The 20,138-nt window shown below is 39.8% G+C and overlaps 1 protein-coding gene and 1 long non-coding RNA gene across 4 annotated transcripts in view; one reads left to right on the plus strand and one right to left on the minus strand.

Annotated features, from left to right (window-relative positions):
- The window catches only part of Cad99C (cadherin-99C), a 136,871-nt gene that overhangs the window by 2,374 nt on the left and 114,359 nt on the right, over positions 1–20,138 (minus strand). The window contains exons 1-15 of one of the 3 annotated variants that reach the window (XM_043433526.1): positions 13,866–14,153; positions 10,150–10,299; positions 9,788–10,006; positions 8,743–8,937; positions 7,062–7,349; positions 6,431–6,748; positions 6,122–6,262; positions 5,327–5,611; positions 5,056–5,229; positions 4,744–4,953; positions 4,497–4,628; positions 4,244–4,360; positions 2,163–3,190; positions 1,775–2,008; positions 138–367 (exon numbers count right to left, since the gene is read on the minus strand). In XM_043433526.1, coding sequence (XP_043289461.1) covers positions 138–367; positions 1,775–2,008; positions 2,163–3,190; positions 4,244–4,360; positions 4,497–4,628; positions 4,744–4,953; positions 5,056–5,229; positions 5,327–5,611; positions 6,122–6,262; positions 6,431–6,748; positions 7,062–7,349; positions 8,743–8,937; positions 9,788–10,006; positions 10,150–10,299; positions 13,866–13,964 — 3,820 coding nt within the window. In that variant the 5' untranslated portion in view covers positions 13,965–14,153. Of the gene's footprint in view, positions 1–137; positions 368–1,774; positions 2,009–2,162; positions 3,191–4,243; positions 4,361–4,496; positions 4,629–4,743; positions 4,954–5,055; positions 5,230–5,326; positions 5,612–6,121; positions 6,263–6,430; positions 6,749–7,061; positions 7,350–8,742; positions 8,938–9,787; positions 10,007–10,149; positions 10,300–10,829; positions 10,848–13,865; positions 14,154–20,138 lie in introns of those variants that run through there. The other 2 variants (XM_043433527.1, XM_043433525.1) reach the window with 2 other exon arrangements.
- LOC122419200 (uncharacterized) lies at positions 2,632–5,286 on the plus strand. Its single transcript, XR_006262845.1, has 3 exons — positions 2,632–2,754; positions 3,052–3,217; positions 4,508–5,286. It is a non-coding gene; the product is annotated as an uncharacterized lncRNA (long non-coding RNA).

The following is a 20,138-nucleotide window of genomic DNA, read 5'->3' on the forward strand; positions in this document are numbered from 1 at the left end:
CGCAAATTTTTTTTCACACATTCGATTTTTTTTTCTTTTTCAGATTACGTCACGTAGTCACAATTGAATGAACGAAATCATATCGCTGGGATACATTCTTACACGACGATTCACGAGAAACCTTCTTTTAAACTTACCGGTGCTGTCGCCGTGATCCTTCGTAATGTAGCTGACATTGTCAAGGCTGAAGGCGTGATTTTTGTTGCTAAAATCGAGCTGTAAATCATTGTAACTATCGTTGTCGTCGTTTGGGACGCTCATTCGTAATACTTGAGTTTCATACTCTTTAAGGTCGGTTTCGACGAACACGGGATCGTAACGTGGGACAACGTACATTCGTTGCATTCTTTCCTTGTACGCTTTGTACCTGGAATGATGGGGGAAAAAAAATCGATCGTTATTTCATCAAGATGAGATATTCTCGGATTCGTGGACCCTGCCAATTTTCTACTCCACCTAATCGTTCCGCCTCGTTTATGACCGAGAGATGGAGCGATCGAGCAAATTCACCGGAAAGAATAAATTAACGCTAATAGGATTAATGAAACCAGCCGGGTGAAGTTTTCTCGTGTATTCTACTGGCGTTCACAAAGAGAAAACGAGAAAAATGAGAGAGGAGCTAAATGAGTCAGACTAATAAAAACGACACGAGTGGATCAAGGAACGATGAAATTATTCGAGACACTCGTATAAATTTAAACAACAAGTCCTACAAATCAAGGTTTAGCTCGTTTCAGATCGTTGCGAAATGTGTTTTTTTAAGTTTTTTTTTAAATAACAACTAAAAATTAATTTGTGTATAAAAGTTTGTTGCATTTTTTATTTTAAGAAAGAAAATGTTAGCTCTTCCTAGTTGTTTGTTCGCATTGAGTCTCTAATTCGATTGGTGTCTATAATTAATCTGTTTTTTTGATAAGGTTCAATTTCAGGAAAATTAAAAAAAGTGTTATAGAAATTCTATGAACTGCAAAACGATGATGAGTCCTGGAAGCGAAACGCGTTAATATTGTCGGTTCAGAATTTTCAAGGAATGAAGGAGCACTCAACTTTGGCAAGAAAAAAATATAAAAATATGAAATAAAACGAGTTATGATAGAAATATTATTCAACGGATTTTTCACTCACTGTTTAAAATAGTTATTAAATAATAAAGATTAAAGAAAAAAATAGAAATGTTCATTGCCTACTGGTGCTAAATATAACCTGAACATCGACACATACAAACAAGCCTCAGAGGAGGTCTAGATGATTTTCTACTTTCCAAGGCAACGAGGACAACACAATTTTTTTGTCTTGTCTCGGAGGAAAAAAAACGTAATAGAGAGAAGATCATCGATAGAGAAGTAACGATGTTGATTGAGAAAAAATAAGGAAAGCACAAGTCCATTATATTCAAATTGGTTCAGTTATTTAGTTCATGATCCTTATAATCAAGGTGAGTTTATGAATTATCAATTTAACTCAACTATAGAATGTAATGTGCAAGACATAGTGACTCTCAGCTCACACGGTTGTATCTATCTCGATGTCGAAACTCTATCTCACCGTATGAGTTCCGTCTTGCACATCGCACCATCTCAACTCGTTGTAATTCTCTCTCAATTTCAAAATGGATATGAATGCTTATCATCAAATTTACTCTCCATTTCTCATTATTTTATCACACAAAATCATGCTTCATCATTAAAATCGGTATCAATTATAATAATGTAATCTTTTTTCAGGAATTACCAAATGCAATATTATAAATTACACACATATATTGAATACTTACCTCGACCACGAAACGCAGATATAAATAATTCCTGCAATTCCCAAAAAGAGAATAAGGCAAGCAATTATGATGAGTGCATAGGGAAAAACTTCGCCACTAAATGCGATTGCTGTTTGCGTTCGAACCGGTTGTTCGGTCAGAACTACTGGCTCGTGAACGTCTATGGCATTTGCTCGAATTTGCGTCGATACGTCGAAAGTAATCGCTGACATTGCACTTTTATCGCGAATCGCTCTGTAAAAAAGGAATTGTATGAAAATATAAAAAAACATTCGCCCACTATTGAGCTATAAAACGTAAAAAAATTGAACAGAAAAATGTGCAAATATGTAGCTTGAAAATTCTTTTGATAGTCACGGTGATCAAGGTCGATATGAAGATATCTTACTTGTGTAATTTTGTGTCATTTCTGTCCAATATGCTGCCCGTGTTGGGGTCGACAGCATAAAACCAAATATCTGAACCTTCCGGATGGTTTTCAACGGTCCCATTTTTCGTGAGTGATTTTCTGACGGTGATTCGATCAATTCCGATCAACAGACCCGTTTTTTCCTCGATGACGCGCGTTATTTTCATCGCTTCTTTTTGCAGTATTTCGGGTGGTGCGTCTTGGATGCCAAGAACCAGGAGATTTTCGGGATCGATGATGTTGACGATTACGGAGGCTTCGGCCGTATTGTAGCTCGTCGTGGAGTTTGGATTGTCACGGACTTGTACGTTAAACCTGAATGGTAGCTCGTCACTTTCAACGTTATCGAAAGTACCGATAGTCTTGATTATTCCCGAGGAAGGATCCATTGAGAGATACTGAGTGCCACGTCCGTCCAACATTTTGTACTCGAGCTTGCCGTACTTTCCGTTATCATGATCGTTCGCTTTTACTTGAATTACGGTCGAAGAGAATTGAGCGGAACGTGGAATCGCCGCAAAGTAACGTTTTTTCCGTAAATTTCGTGGATCCTCGGGGAATATAAATTCAGGTTTGTTATCGTTGATGTCAATGACTTGAATTTTTACCATGGTCGTGTTACGATCAGCATTCAAAAGGCCGGAAAGTGATTCGAGCTTTATTTTTATCTGATAAAATTCGGTCTTCTCATAATCCAGTGAACCTTTTTTTAATCTGAGAGCACAATTTCTTTCTTCCGTAACATTTGCCTCGAATAGGCCATCCTCGTTGCCGCTATAAATCTCACACTTAAGCGGCGTCGAATCGTGATTGTGGCTGTTTATTATCGTTATTATTTTAATCAACGTGTTGTCACGGGCGTTCTCAGGTACCTCGACGTTGTAAGAATCTTCGGCAAAACCCAAACCAATTTCCGGTGCTACCGTCGCTACGTGACGTACGAAAATTGGTACCGTCGTCACCGAGGAAAGCTGAGGCTCACCGAGATCATAAGCTCGCACGTCCACCTTTAATCGAGTCAGGAATATTTTTTGGTTAGATTGAATATCTTTAATCTCAGTCAATCATATTTTAAAGATTAACAGAAAATAGAAAAATTCAGAGATAAAAAGAACTTCTTAATCTTTTTATTCAATCGATGGTTGAAGTGAAATGAGGCTGAAAAAAATTACTTTGAGTAACATGTTAATTCGCATTCATTATTTTGAATTGAAACAATCTCGTTATTGATCATCATACACTTTTTCCGTATTCCTACGATCTAGTCCATCACGATAATTTTCATTATTAATTTAAGGATATTTGGTACAGGCTTACAATGTTGCCATGATCAGAATTTTATAAAATTTGGTCAACATATTCTTTAGTCCCAAATTTGACAATACAAATTTTTTAAGATTTTTCTTCTGTGCAATTATCGAGTCATTGATCACTAAAGTTCACGTGTATAAGCATAGCGTTTCCATATACATTCCGGGCATAAGAAATCTGCTTTAATGCGTAATTACTCGATAACTAAGCAGAAAAAAAATTTTGGAAAAAATTGTGTTTACACACTTGATGTTGAAGAACATTATCACCAAATTTGATCGATTTCTAATTATTTAGACTTTTTTACCATACATCGTTAAACACGAGCAGTACTTTCATTGGAGAATAGAACTTTCTATTTGTGAAACGTGGATTCTGTGGGAATGCAATCATAAAATTTGCAACGTCAAATATATTTAGGGCAAGGCCAAATTTGTTGAGCTATGCGTATAAGTCTGGGGAATTGGATTTTGATATTTTTCTGGGGTTATCGAGGCGTTAGAACACGCGATTCGGAATTCATTTCGACCGTATATATTCATAATACGAAATCTGCAGGCATACTATTGTCCTTGGATATTAATTCAGACCGAGAATTATGGCATTGAGGATAGCGGGCTTGCCAAATTGGAAAATTTCGTAATGCGGCGATAGCTGCGTCATATAACAACGAACCAAAATGAATTTTAATATAAAAAATGAAAAAAAGTGGAACGTAGAATACAAAAGAAAAAACAGGAAACGCTTACCTGATACTCCGAATCTGTTTCTTTCCTCAAGTCATCGCGAACCGTCATGATGCCAGTGTCCGGATCGATGACGAAATATTTATTGGCGATACCTCGGCCGGTTATTTCGTAGCGAATCTGTTAACGCGATACAGTGTTATCCAAGTAAAAGGAGAGTCGTTTTTTCGCTTTACAGTAGATTTTAGTATGAGAATTTGAAAAAATGAATAATTCAAGAGCAACTCCTCGTGTTGAATAATTTTCAATCATTTACCTGATTTCCAGGCGCAGTGCCGTCGGAATCTTGAGCAAGAAGGTTTATGACTACGGTGCCGATTGGCACGTCGTCATCAAGAGTAATTGGCCTCGGTACCATGGTGAAAACCGGTGGAATGTCATTAACGTCCTAACAAAAATGAAATAAAAAAATACAAGGCAGTCCTGGTGTATCAAGAACGAGGCACGAAAACTCAGCTGATCGGACTAACAAACATTTTTTATTTCGAGCTTCCTCAATTTACCTGAACATTGATAATGACGCGTGTCGTTGATCCAGGCAAATTGCTGGTGTTTTCGAGAGTTCCTATGATCAATATGTGTTGATTATCGCGTTCGTAATCCAATCCTCGAATAGTTTTGATAACACCGGTTTTGGGATCGATGCTAAAGAGGTCGGTATCGCCTTGTTTGATCACGTAAGTTATTTGTTTGACGGTGTCAGGATCGTCGGCCTAACGCGAATAATGTGAATAATAAATAATAGTAAAAATAAATGAAAAATAAAAATAATCGTTAAATCGAATAGAAATGAAAGATGAAAATAAGCAACTCACGACGACTTGGATGACCATGTAATCGGGGACATTTTCTTTGACTTTAGCCTCGTAGCTGCTTTGATGGAATATTGGAACTTCATCTTCGACGTCTAAAACTTTGACCGTTACGGTCGCGGTGGCTAATCTGTGATCAGGTGCCCCATCTCTTGCGGTTATGACAAATTTGTACTCCTGTTACACCCGGGGGAATAAATAAAAATAAAATCGCGATAAGAATAATCATGTGAAGAGAGAAAGACAAAAAAATTATGAGAAAAACGAATCCTACGTGATTTTGCTCGTAATCCAGCGCTATTTTCGTAAGGACATCACCGGTTTCAGGATCTACGGTGAACGGAATATCGTCAGGTGCGAAATAAGTGACCTCGGCGTTAATTCCCTCGTCCGCATCGTCCGCGTGGACGCGACCTATTAATTTTCGAGCTTCTCCTTCTTTCACCGTAAACTCGTACGGAAGCCCATCGAATTCAGGATTTTTGTCGTTAATATCGGTCACCTTGATATTAACCGTTGCAGTGCTCGACAGACCACCCGTGTCTTCCGCCTTTATCAACTGTTCGAGGTAAATGCAAAATTGTAATATAGCCTGAAGCATGTTTCGGAATAATTTCTTTCCATCGGATAAAAACCTTCTTCAATATTTTTAAATAATCGTTTTTTTTTCATCAAGAAAATAACGAAACACAGTTCCCCCCTCGAGTTAACTCTGACGTCGAGTCACAGTTATCGATTTTTCTTCGTTGCATACGCTTTTCATGCAACTTTGACAATGAATTGGGAAATCGATTAAAAATAGTTTCTTAATATTTTTATTTCTTCTTTTCTGAATATTTTCTCCTTCCTCTGACTCCCGCACGTACAGCCTCGTACTCATACCACGAGTGTGTGCGTACAATTTAACATAGCACAGGTATCGAGATCCATGCCTGATAAAATTGTATACACGATTTCTCAAAGTGGTTTGACTCAGCGGCATCTCGCGTAATGAATGGCTTTACGACGACGGTACACTTTATCTCTCGCTTTTTCTCTCTGTTACAAGAAGACGATTTCACCCACTTACCAGTTTATATCGCGTCAAGTCCTCCCTGTCCAACTTCCTTATAACGGTTATAACGCCTGACTTGTCACCGATTGAGAATTGCCTCAAGTCGTTGCCCGAAACAATCGAGTACGAGACGGGATCGTTTTCCGGATCAAGGGCCTGGTGATGTTCGAACGAATGAATAAAAATATTCTTTAACAGTGTTGAAATACTTTGACGTTCGTCGCTTTGTCGATGCTCAATATTGGAATTAAAGTGGGAGATCGAGGAACAAAAATCCCGAGGACAGATATATAGAAAGTATATTTTATTTCAATGCGCACTCACCGTGATCGTCGCCACAGTGGAATTGATCGAAGCACCCTCGCTGACCTGGACCTCGTAAACGTTTTGTTGAAATACCGGACTTCTGGTATTCGGTCCTGGTATAACGTGAACTTCAACAATGGTCTGAGAGTATTTACCGCCCTTGTCGGTTGCCTGTACCGTTATGCTGTATTGTTCGTCGGCATTCAATTTTCTCACTGACTCAATAACACCAGTTTTTGGATCAATTTTGAATTTCTGTAGACCATTGTTGGAAACGTGGTAAATGCTGTACGTTATCTCCGCATTTTCGCCCTCGTCATTGTCAGTTGCCTCGACCTTCAACGGTGGACAGAAGGAAACATTTTCGGGATTAATTCGATGATTACGGTTTAATTAATTGCAATGAACGAATGAAACTCCGTCAAATTAACCGAAATTTCGTGTTAATTATTCAACTGTTGTGTCGATTGTTAGGCACGTTTTAGTTTGCAGTTTTGTTATATAAACTGGGCCAATGGAGGAGAATAATGGTGAAAAGCGATTGCGAAATGGCCAAGGTCAATGAAATGATTATGCAGATTCTTACGAGCGAACGAGCATTCTCCATGCAGGGGCAGTGAAAATGAATGAATGAAAATGAGAGTTTCACCTTCGTTACTTCTCGCCTAGACTCGCCGGCTTGTACTGTGATCGGAGGGTTCATTGGCAGTTGTGGAGCGTTGTCGTTCACATCGTTAAGAGTGACGACAAACGAGAGAGGCGAGGATGCCGCCACACCAGTTTTCTCCCGTGCAACGACTTGGAAACGAAAACGTCCTGGACTCGGTGGATCGCGATCAAGATTTTCCTCGTGTACAACTAATGAGCCAGTTGAATCGATCGAAAAGTAGCTTGTCGTCAATTCAAACGTGTACGTTGGTTTTGGATCTTCGGCTCCCTAAAAAAAAAAAGGAAAAATATCAAAGTACAATAGGCCGTCTCAGGACATTTGGACACGGGAAATGGCACGGATTTTTTTTTTAATTCTGAACAAGGCGTCAAGGTCCAATCTTTTCCAATCTTCGTTCGTTGATAATTCTCTCGTTAACAAAATGAAGAACGAGCTCACACGAATTTCGCAAAGTATCAAAACAATTTATTTCCCTCGGAATGCAAGTTCACTTGACTTATTTTGCGTAAGCCGATAACAGGCAGTTTAAAGCTTGCAATAACCCAGCTGACGTTCTACTCGTGTGTCCTCCTTTGTTTCTTATCACCGGCATCCAATCCTTTCTGGCACGAGTCCCACGGGGCATGCAATTTTCCTCATAGTCGGAGCGATTTTGTAAACTCTCGTGGATAAGCGTCGCATAGGGCATTGGGGAGGGATTTTAGCAAAGGCAGATTTTCCGGAACACGAAACTCCGAGTTTTTACATCTCTGTGTACAATGGGCTCGTGGGTTGGAATTTTCACAGTTAATAACGTCGAGTTGCCACGTAATTGCGAGATATTTTAAGCACGTTATTTCTGTGACTGTAGAATTCCAGTCTCCTCGTTAAAGGACTTTTTTTCGAGCATTTCGCTTGGAAAAATAAAATTATTTGTCCACGACGAAAAAAGCAAGGGCCGAGAGCGAAAGAAGCGTTGAAAGGGGTCGAAAAATCCAGCACCCTGATGCTCGCACGTCGTGTAGTAGAAAACGCTGCTAAAACAATTGCTACTTGTCGCGAACTCGGCTATCTTATGGATGCAATATCGCGGCCCCGATAATTCAACTGTACAGCGAACCGACTAGAATCCAGCACGAGCTTGACCTCCGAGAATTAGTGCAGCGTGTACATGGGAACAGTAAATCCGTACGTCTGTTGCAAAGAAAATTGCGATTCTTGGATGGCGGGCTCTCGCGTTATTCAAACGCGAATTTATCCATTTATCAAACATTCGATATTCGACAACTGAGCTTAAAGTGTTGCACGACTTTATATTGGAATAATAAAAAACGAGCAATACAGTCGAGTTGGATTTAATTAGCATTTTAATATTACTTTGTCTCGGCGAGACCGTTGCCATTTAAAATTTTAACGAAGTCACGAGTTCGCGAAGCTCGTTTACCGGGAACACGACGTTTTTGTTTTACTTTTGTCTTCCTCGTCGTCATTGATTAGAGAATTTTTCTTATAATCGTACCCGAGCTTGCTACTCGATGGTTATCTTGTGAGAAATTTCTCGAACGGACAAAAAAAAGTAAAGCGAAAACGAGATTTTTATGTCACATAAAAATGTAACACTTTCGATGATTAACGACGTGTAACCACTCGAATGGAAGGTATGAGAGTCGTCGCTACTTACCAAATCGGCGTCGGACACCGTGAGCACGATCGGTTTGCCATCCTTGTCGATTACTTTCGTACCGATAGGCGCGTTCTCATCGACGTAACCCTCGACCGAGGATGCTGTGATAACCGGTGGATTACTGTCCACTGGCTTGACCGTTATGGCGAGCTTTGCGATAGCCGATCTTTTGCCTTCTGACATTTCGACGGCCTTTCAATATAACAAAATCGAATGAAGAAGGTTATCATCGAATGAAGAATCGATTATTCGTGGCTTGGTATTAAAGGGTGGAGGACGGCGTTTATTGCAGTTTGATAATCGATCTCGAACGTCGAATTTTGTATAAATCTCTTTTGCGGAGACAAATTATTTTAACGAATGACAATTTTTGCAGAAATCATGGAATTTGTTCGATTAAAAATGATTACTTGGGGTGAAGCATGGTTCGAAAGAATCGAGAATGAAGAATTGCTATGAAAATTACTTTAAGGGGTCACTCCGTGTGGCAGCTCAATTTTTTGGAGTTTTTCACGATTTTTTTGCATTTTGATGTGCGTAAAGCAGTGGCTATCGCTTGAACTAAAATCATACAGAAATATTCAAAATTGTAGGATTTCTGCGCTTTCAAACTTGTGTTTTAAAGTGCGATAGTCCTTCAATTTTTAATATTTCTGTATGATTTTAATTAAAGCGATAGCCACTGCTTTACAAATCAAAACGTTCTTTGCGGCCAGGAATTCGCCGCAAAAAAATCGCGAAAAAACCCTAAAAATCCGGCTGCCACACGGGGTGACGCCTTTAAAAAGTATCACGAGACCATGCAGGCTCGGAAAAAGGGCGAAATCTGTACTCAGCACTGAACATGAAGTTTGAATAAACCAATGAATCTTTAAAACGTGTTTACTGCTCGTTAAAATTCGCCAGTGACGCGGAAGCGTGGACAGGAAAAGTTAAACTCGATATTTTCCACGTTTCCTGTTATCCCGAAGGTCGTATTTCTATAAATATAAATCTTGCAGTCACAATCTGAGATTTATATTTATTTTCGTATCTCACGTACCTTGATAATAATGTCAAATCTCTTCGTGACGGTGGTATCAACAGCTTTGATTTGTTTCACGGCACCAGTATTGGAGTTGATTTCAAAGAAATCGCGATAATTCGCCGGGCTTCCGCTGAGGAAGGAATAATGGATCGGGGCGTTAATACTGTCCATGTCGATTGCTTGAATCTTCTCCGGTGACAGATTCAATATGCCGGAGAGTACACCGCTGGATACCTGCATGATTGAAAATGGATCGTGCCGAAGTGAAGAGATGAGTCGTGACTTTCAAAAGAGCGAGTATGCTGACGAGTTTGTTTTTATTGTTAGTCTATTCATTCATTTTCACTGGTCAGTTTGTAGAAATAATTGTCTCTTACGGATGCCGAGTACTCGGGATTGATGCAAGCGCCGTCGTGCAACATGCAGCCTTGATATATAAACGATGGATCCTGATCGTCGTCGTCTCTTATGTTGACCGTGAGCGTTGCGGTCGAGGTAAATCTCTCGCTTAGGTTTCTGGCACGATCCTGATAAATAAAAAAAACGAAAATACAAACATTTTTAAAACCGTATGGCTTTCTTTCGATGCCGGAATTGAGTTTTTATCTATAAAAGCGATTTTGGGATTAGCTTGTACATGAAATAAAAACTAATGAAATTGACACGACTCCTGTTTTTGTGGATGATGCTGAAGTTTCCAACGTTGGAGTCCAACGAAATGATCGAAAAAAAATCTCCAATAATTCCAGTAATTCTCCTATTTTATTCCCTGCCAAATTTGCATTTCGTAGTTTTTCAAGCTGCACCAACGATTCGTGAAATAAAAAATTGGTGAATAACAAACATTTTTTTCGTTCCTTTCGTTGGACTCCAACGTTGGAAACTTCAGCGTCGTTTTTTGTGGTGCAGCTGTTGATGTTTGCATTTCCATTGTTTTCGTTGTAGATGAATTTTCATGAAGGAATTTCTTCATTGTTTTTGTTGCAAACGAATTTTCATGAAGGAATTTCTTCATTGTTTTTGTTGCAAACGAATTTTCATGAAGGAATTTTCTCACTGTTTTCTCGTTATGGACGAATTTTCACGGAGGAATTATCAAAGAAAATGTATTCATAATAAGAGGCAAATTATTCGACATAAATATCCCACGTACGCGTACGATTATTTTAGGATGCGGCTATTGGAATAACGACCGGATCTATTACGAAAAGGATGCAATTCATTGGATGCTGTGTATAAATATATCCCTATATTACATACAGAATTCAATATCATCCTGATTTTTTAATTCTGATTATTTGGTGCCATTATTATTATTACTGTTAATAACATGATTGCGGTGGAATAAAAAGATCGTAAAATGAGCGCCAGGAGGCACTTGTGTACGGGATGCTATTGGCTTCGGTTGGAGCATTTTGTTGCATAGTTTTGAGAGAAAGAAAGCACGTTAAATCCGCTATTACAGACTCAATCGTATAGACGGTTGTTCGAGATGAGGAGCATTGCTCCATAATGCTATGTTATTTGAGAGCGCACCGCTCAAATTATTAGGTAACCCGGTCATCCCGACGCCTGGATGAAATAAAATCTCGAGCTGATCGTCCAGCGGGCACGGTTGCTCGATGGAATTTCTTCGATTTTTTATTTCAAGCTTCTGGTGACACATTAAGTTGGTGAAAGCGAGTCGAGGTAATCGGGTTATACGGGAGTGGTGGGCAATCGAGATTCGCATTGTCTGCTTTCAGCCGCCTGCGTTTTACTGTTGAACTCCGATCCACAGCTTATTGCCTCGTAAATATCATTTCAGTTATTTTTCTTTTGCGCGATAAACGTTTTATATTTAATGGAATTTGATATATACGTTTTCGAAAGCTTTGCACCGTGTAATTATGATCTAAAAGGAAGCGAGAAATGAAAATGTCATTTGACACTATAAATCGATTTATTTTTATCGTCAACGTCGACCATAACTTTTTTTTTTTTTTTTTTAATAAAAATCGAGAAATCACGAGTCAAACATCTCGTTTTACTTCAGTGCCGAAAAAACCGAGTCCCCATTCGTTTTCTTGCTCTAGGAAATCGAGTTTTTGGAACGCCGTTTTGAAAGGAGTCTGCGTTTCGATCCAGTCAGCATATTTCCACAGGCACCTGCAACCGGCAGCTCCACAAACTCCAAGAGGGAGGGGTATCGCGATGCAGATCCGATGAAAAGGCAGCGTGATTCACTGTGATTATATACACCCTTGTATTGCGGTGTCCATCTCCCTTTTGATTTATCGATGTAAGTACGAAACCACTGGGGACGAAGACGTTGCCGCGCAGCGTTGATTTACTCCAGTCTGGCCGTGTACTCGGCTTAATACATTACGCATATATACGTACAAACTATATTGGGGACAGATTACAAGCGACGGAGAGAAAGTGACGAGAATGACATGAGACTAGATTTATCGCAGCCTGGCAAGTCTTGATACGTTTACACGAATGTTCACGTCAAATTTCGGTTGCGGATCTAATTCTCACGGTGATAAATGAAACTGGAACAACTCTTCCAGTGGTGCTGGTGACGCACCAATAATTTGCTGCAATCGCGTAGCAGCATAATGCGGAAAACATTGAGAACTGAGAATCGGTAGAATCGAGCTGTTTTCTCGTAAGGAAAGAATGGAAAATAGGATAAAGACAGAAATGGAGAAAATCTGTGCTGAATTTCCAATTTATTCGGAAATGCATCTTCCCTTTCTCCCGATTTCTTTCACGCTGTGACCTCACTGCGAAGTAATCTCGATTGATTCGAGCGTCAGTGCTGAAACGACTGTAAGGCTGTGGATGCACGCTCTGAGATTAGGAAAAGTAGCTGCCATCCTATATCCTGCGTGTGCATTTACGTGCAACTCTATACACGTGACTAGAGAGAAAGGTGATGTAGAAAGAGATGACAATCAGGTGGATGCGACTCCGTTAGTAAATTGCATTGTTCAACTCTTTCTCATTGTCGATCGAGCAAATTGGATTTCTCGAGTAATATCTTCTGACACCGAAAGTTCACGATTACAGTCGAGGGTTCAGTGTAATTTCGCACGAAGAGGATACCAAGAGAGGAGTCAATATTGGCGCATGGACGACGGTAAATTGGTGGACTAATCGTTCCGGATCTGAGACATCCGAAGTCGAGGTAGGACGATTGGAGTCGATTTTTTTTTTCTCGTCATTTTATAGTTTCAACGATTTTGAAGTATGCAGTAGTTTCAGACAACGGACGAAACGAGCAGCCATTGATTTCCATCTGTCGGAGTGTTTTATGTCACTTTCTACGTTCTTTTTTCGCTGTAAGAAAAGGGAAATGTCTGGAGCTTTTTGCATTATAAATCGAGGTGCAGAATTTCCGGTAGGGCTTCGTCGGGTTTGTTACGCTCGTCTTTTATAAATTCAGTAATGCGTCAAATTCGTGCTTCGTGTAAGACAGACGAGAGAATGCACAGCGGAGTTTGATAAAATATCGGGGCAAAACTTGCTCTAACTTTTCAAAAGATTTCGACAATTCTCGAGGAGCTCGTACTTTGTTATATTGAGCGTGGTAAGCCAGAAGCTCAAACTCCACGAAAAAGAGTACAAGAGAATGAAGAATATTGGAGCTCCGAGTTCAGAAGCGAATCAAACAGAAGTTTGCCAGAATTTAAGAATCCTTGAATTTCGTCATGAAAGATTTTCACTGAAATAAGGTTCACCGTTGCGAGGAAGGAAAACGATAGAAAGCCGAACGATCCACCCGTCGTCCAGGATCATAAATGTCGTCGTGTTTCGTATCGAATTCTTCATCGAATAAAAAGTTCTTCAAAATAATGATAACATTGATTATTATTGACATTTCAAATAGCTCGTAAGCATATAAACGAATTGCTTGTTTCTAAAGGATCTTGAGAATGATGCAACACTGAATACCGAATGGAAGAATCCGAACGGATTAACTGGCGTAGGACTGTGTTTTTATCGAGTGCGATGCGAGTTATATCTCAAGGGGATAATCATCCGATCGCGGAGTAATATATTACGCTATAAATACTGGATGTAATTATTACGTTACGAGACTCACCGTGGAGGACTCGGTAGCTCCATCAATATCGCGGAGAACGTTCATTAATGCCAACGAAAGCAGAAGCTGCAACACTTTCACCGTTTCGAACGCTTCCATTGTATGATCTCGAATGGTCGTTACGTCACGCGAGAGGGTTCAGCGTCAATGGAAATTGCGCGTCAAGTAATTGGTTCGTTCGGTCTTTCGGACAACAAAAGAAAGGAACAATTTGGTAAGAAATCCGAGCGGAACTGGGCAACATTCGAGACTCATTATTCTCAAATGGTTTCCGAAATGAAGACTGATCTTGAAGCGTGAACTATGAAGCACCATTAAATTGATCGAAAAATATTAATTTTTCTATAGAATTGAAAAAACTCTTTCGTACAAAGAGCAACGAAAACCTTGATCCTAATTATTCTTCGCTGGCATAGCATATTAATATTGTTTTTCAATCCCACGACATCCTAAAATCAGGATTGATCGATGTCCTATCTCCACTGCAATCTGCCATGATATTCTAGATATTAGCACATAATGAACAATGGTGATAGGAGGCGTGACGATAAGAGGTATAAGAGAAACTTACTACCCACGTGTTTCCTAAGAGCGCCCTATTATTAATAACGCCTGTGCGTGTGGAATCGAAATGTTTTACTTGAAAGACGCGCATATTTCAGTACTGTTCAAAGCCGTTAGAAAATGAGGTAGAAGTTAATAAATGTTTTTTTTTTTTCATACAAGTCAATGCAATAAAATCATCGAAATGATCGTCGGTTCATTGGGAATTTTTTTGTTTTTTTTTTTTAAGTAGCGAAGGGAACAGATTTTTCTGAAACTTTTCTAGTAACTGTTGTTTCTCAAAGGTAGTTTGCTGGGAAGCATCAAACAATTTGTAGGAATAAAATGTAAAAGTGGTGTTTCTGGTAGTTTCTTGAGAAATTTAGATCTCTTCGATTTTATCTCGCATTATATCCATCGCATATCGAGCTTCCTCGGCTATGTAATCACGAAAATCGACGGGCCAGAATCCCCAAGATATATCTCACGAATTCCTTGCTGATTGCGTGAAACTATAGGACGTGAGTGATGGTGGAAGGTTTTCATAGCATCGAATAAGATGCGCGGATGTCGAGATGGAAACTTGTACTGGATGGACCGCTATCGTTGGGTATGAAGAATTTCGATATGTAGGTCAATGCAATTCCGGCAAGAGATGTTTTGCATCAATAAAAAGTACGCAACCGTAAAATTCCATGTGAAACGTTACTCAATTTTCCGACTACTTCACTTAATTCGTGTGGTAATTTTATGGTATCACGATGGGATTGATTTTTTTTTGACGTTTACTAATATTGGGAGGCTTCAAACGTTCCAAGTAAAACGACGGTTGATAGCTGCACTCTTTTTGTACTCGGAAGGGATAATGGAAAAAAGTGTTTTTGTGACGACGTAAAAATGATGAAGTGCGAGTTGAAGATACAAAGCACACAACGATTAAAACAAGAATCGTTTTTCTGCGTATGGAACGGGCCTACCGACTCCAAAGAGAGCGAGAACGAATACTAAAACGGCGTTTAAAGTACAGGGTACCATGTTGACGAGTAAAAGAGGCCCACGGAGACTCGAGTCTTGCTCGCGCGAACGCGTGAGAAAAATCTCCCGAGACCCGTGGCACGAGAGATTCGATCGCAGGCTGTCGACCTGCTCGTGTCTGCTGGTCTCTTGGAAAGTACCGTTTTGCGTCCACGTATGTAACGTTAGATCGAGATAAGGCGTAAAAATTTACTGAAATATATTGGCGCGATAAAAATATGGAAAACTTATATGTATGAGCCTAAGCTTATGATTTTACTAAATCAAGTGATATGGTAGCAGAGGCTCGAAGCTGGAAGATCATCATTTATCTTTCCCACCTCCTCCAACCAGCCGAAACATCGATAAATGGAACAATTAAGGGGGTCACCCCGGTTGGGGGGAACCGGAGTGTTTCGCGATTTTTTTGCGACGAGGAAAAAAAACATAGACTTTTGAAATTTGAAGGGTTTATTTATTGGTATTTCAACTCTATAATAGAATTTTTAAACTCTGATATCTCGGGTAGATTCGATGTAAAACTACTCCACAGGAACCCATATGTTTCTCCGTGGTCTCAGCACGATTCCGGGGGATCGGTTGATGTGTTAAACAGTGGCTATCGCTTGAACTAAAATCGTACGGAAATATTAAAAATTGGAGGACTTTCGCGCTTCGAAAGACAAAATTTCAATTTTCAAAAACGTTACAAGTCTGTTTTTATCCTCGCCGAAAAAAAATCGTGAAAAACCCCAAAAAATCCCACACGGGGTGACGTCATGATCTTTATGCCAAATTCTCTCTTTGCCTCGTCCGCGGGATCGATTCCACGAACTTCTCAATTTCATGAAATCTATTCTGAGAGAGATTGTTAGAAAAAAATGTAGGTCAGGTGTCTTAACGAGTGAAGGAATTGAGGATGCTCGACGTGATCTTGTGTGCTCAAAGATTAATTCGAATCGATATCTGACTCATTCTCCACCTTTGAAATACTTTTCCAAATGACTCGAGAAGAATGCGAGTCCCGAGGTTCGTACAGCCGCGAAATTTGCATGATTTTGTCAACGCACGCACGCTTTTAAATCCCAGTATTTTTAATTCAAATTACTCATAGATTCAATGCGGACATGATAGGACGAAAATATTGAAGAGGCAGCATAAAATGTACCAGAGCACATTCGTATTGAAGCTTTTATGGCCCCGCCTTACGCAATCTCCATGTCATCTCCATTTCTCTCCTTTTTTTCTACATATATTTCCAGTATGTGCATACGTAATGCATATATCCCCGAGAAGAAGGAAAGTCCCGATAAGATCGTCGTGGTGCTTGGAAATCGTGATTGCGGTATAATTTTGCGCTGCCCACACGAGCAGGGGCCAACATAGAGGCGTTGCACTCCTTTTTTTCGGTGTGCCCAGAATTGCGGGTTTTGCTTTATTGCGCAATTTGGTCGCGCTTCAGCATTTTAGTCTGATTTATCATGCAACTTATTTTTTCTTGTGTGTGTATAAACCTCTTTTGATTACATGTATGAGTAGTGAAGTCCACCGATGTGCTTCCGCGTTCGAACTCGCGATTCTAAACTGATTTTCCGTCGACGTTTTGATGGCGATGGTGCGAGTGGAAAATAAATAATTACAAGATACACTCTTCAGAGATCGGACGGATTTTTTTCGCAAGTATAGAGTAAGAGTGGCTTAATATATTTGATCATAAACGTATCGCTGAATTTCATTATCTGCGTTATATCAACTAGCTGAGAAATGCGGAAAACGTCGATTCGTAATCGGTACAATAAGCACGCAATGCACGAACAACTTGCGATTTCTATAACACCGTTTCGTTGAGAAAAAAATATTTCACGCTCTTCATTCCATGCTTTTGAAACACTTCGACGATTACGCGAATCACACGCGAACTGGGAGCCCTCAGGATTTCAATGGAACGCAAACAATTTTTCTGTTTTCGTATTGCAAAGTATCCAGGTGAACGCCACGATCCTTGGAAAAACATGCTACCAAAGGTTGAATGCGTAACTATTTTTTTGGAATAAAAAATCGAAAGAGAATTTCGAGAGCGTTATATTTCTGAGCAGTGAACGTCTTCCGGGAACTTCGAGGTATTTCGTTATCGTCCCGTAAGGCTAGTCGAGAATAAAAAAAATGTTTTGTCTCAAAAGTAGTGCATGGATGTAAAAAAAAAATTGTTGCAACGTTGAAACGACCCGAGCTTCACTGCCTGATTTATTTTCAAACAAACTGTTGTAGTTTTTCATTTGCATCGCTTTTTATCGTTTTTTTTCAATGCTCGATTTTCGGATTCGTCGGCCCTCACTATTCCCAGCGATTACAAGAAAGTCGAACACTGACTGATCCAGCTCGTGCGTCGAACGAGAGTCTCCAGTGCCAACTCACCCTCGTTCGACCTGCAATATTCATGCGTTTTGATAAAATGGATACATAATTCTGCTCGTATCGCCTTCGTGAATTTTACGGTCGCAGACTCGAGAGTCTCTACTCAACTGTAAGCTTTATCTGTTCAGAGTTAAGTTGTTTCTATTTTTTTTTTCGTTGGACTGTGTTAAAACTTCACTGTCTTTTAAGAGCTGTTTGTGTATTGTTTATTTTCATACATATGTGTTAATGCAACGAAGCCGCAATGCGAAGCGGCTCGAAAAACTCGCCGATGCGATTCGACGTTCTCTCTCGTATAACGCGCATCGCAGTATTTTCCCGAGTCAAGAGTAGCTCCGAGGAATTTGGTGATGTAACGTAATCTACGTGATGAGAAATAAAAAGAAGCCTATTTTTAAATGAAACTCATCCGGCCAGAATAAAGTATAATAATCGAATATTTTCGATTGGAAAACATTTTCATCAACTCCATCGAGGAAGAATGAAAATTTTAACGATTCACGAATACTCGGAGCATCCAATAATTCATTAATTAGTGGAGAGATGAAGCTCCACTCTGGTTTAACGACGAGAGCGAAGTATTTATTTTCAAGCACTCTGCTAAATTTGATAATGGTATCGTAAAATAGCTTCGGGCTCTTGATATTTTTAATAAACCGATGTCCCCGATAGCCCGAGAAAATTAGCAAGCCCATTTGGGAATGTAAAATATTAAAAGACTAGAGAGAGGCAAGAAGAGAGGGAGACAGGCAAGAAAAGTGCCTTTTTTTGCCAGCCCTGCTAACGGTATTTTGCTCCGGGCAAAAGTTATACTCCACGGTCACCACACATGAGTTCGAATAAATTTTGCGAAAGACTGTCCACTCTTGAATATTTTTAACGAATATAAGTGTGTCATGCGCTATCGCAGCAACGTCGATTCGATGTCTACTCGAAGAAAATCCTTCGCGTTGTTGAATTATTCTCAATGAACATCTATTCGTTCTTTTGCAAGCATTGAAAAGTTTACAGTAATAGAATACGTAGAAAAGGGAAACTCGTGGCATGGCTTTCATGCCACAGGATTGGAAACATTCGTACTGAAATCTGAAACAACGAGTTTTACCGAATCAATGGAATCAACAAGGTCTTGTTATCAATTTATAAGAGTAATAGTAAGTCAATAATAAGAGTGACAGGATAGTGACACACGTGATGAAAGGACAGGTACGAATGAAAAAAAGTATTCGTTGTATCGCTGATGTTGCAGGAAAATCCGAACGAAAGGTCGTAAAGAAATATGCAAATTTATATAAAAACATTCCTCAGCCTTCCATCGATAATTATGAGCAGAAATTCTATCGATAGAAGCGTAGAAAAGTAATTGAGAAAGTGTACGACATTGACGATACCTTCGGGAGCTCGCATTTTTTCGGACATATGAAGGAAATTGTTTGAGAAAATGAAAAAGACAGTTATGGGCTGAAAATAAGGAACCTGACCCGGTCCAATCACGGGGAAAAAATTTTCTAAGGAAATAAAAGCATCGATGGTCAGACGCGGTGAGCTCAGGAAGCGGAGGAAAACGCGGTTGTAAAAAATGGCTAGAATCGTGGCGATATGCAAAATAGTCGAACCAGTCATACGAGTCTGGAGTTTTCGATCGGAGACACGAGTGGCGTATCGAAAAGTACGTGCAGCAACGAGTTTACTATTTTTTGTCACTTCCATCATATCGATTGCTGAGGGAAAAAACGGAGAGCGAAAATATAAAAACGGTGGCAGGAATAAACTTGCGAGGTGAAAACAGCGAGAGGAGGACGAGAAGAAAAAATAATATTTGATGACGCTGCGGGCCAGAACGGCGAATGAGATTTGCAGCAAAGTAAACAGCGGAGAAAGCACCTGCTGCGTAGTTTCATTGTGCTTCGCAGTGAAATCGTAGCTGTAAAGAAACATTAAATGTGCCAGAGAATTAATTCGTGTTTTCTTTGAAGGCAAAGTGTGCTGCTAATATTGTCGAATGTACAACGAAGATGTGCGCTATGCTGTCTCGAGGATGCGGTAAACTAATGCAAATATATACAGACATGGCACTTCGTGGCATTGCACGAAGCAAGACAGCAGCTCGATGAGTCACTACCCTGTTTTCTCTCTCTTAGTGAATACGTGCTGATACAATCATCCTACGCGTGAAACCATCGACCAATGTCACTGTCGTCCAACCATTATGTATCAATGCGTCTCGCTGCGAAAAATGACGTCATCGTACGCTCATTTTTGAAGCTTAGTATGGCACGATGGAGCAACAAATTTGGTAAT

This window comes from Venturia canescens, chromosome 1 (genome assembly GCF_019457755.1).
Source record: "Venturia canescens isolate UGA chromosome 1, ASM1945775v1, whole genome shotgun sequence".
Taxonomy (NCBI): domain Eukaryota; kingdom Metazoa; phylum Arthropoda; class Insecta; order Hymenoptera; family Ichneumonidae; genus Venturia; species Venturia canescens.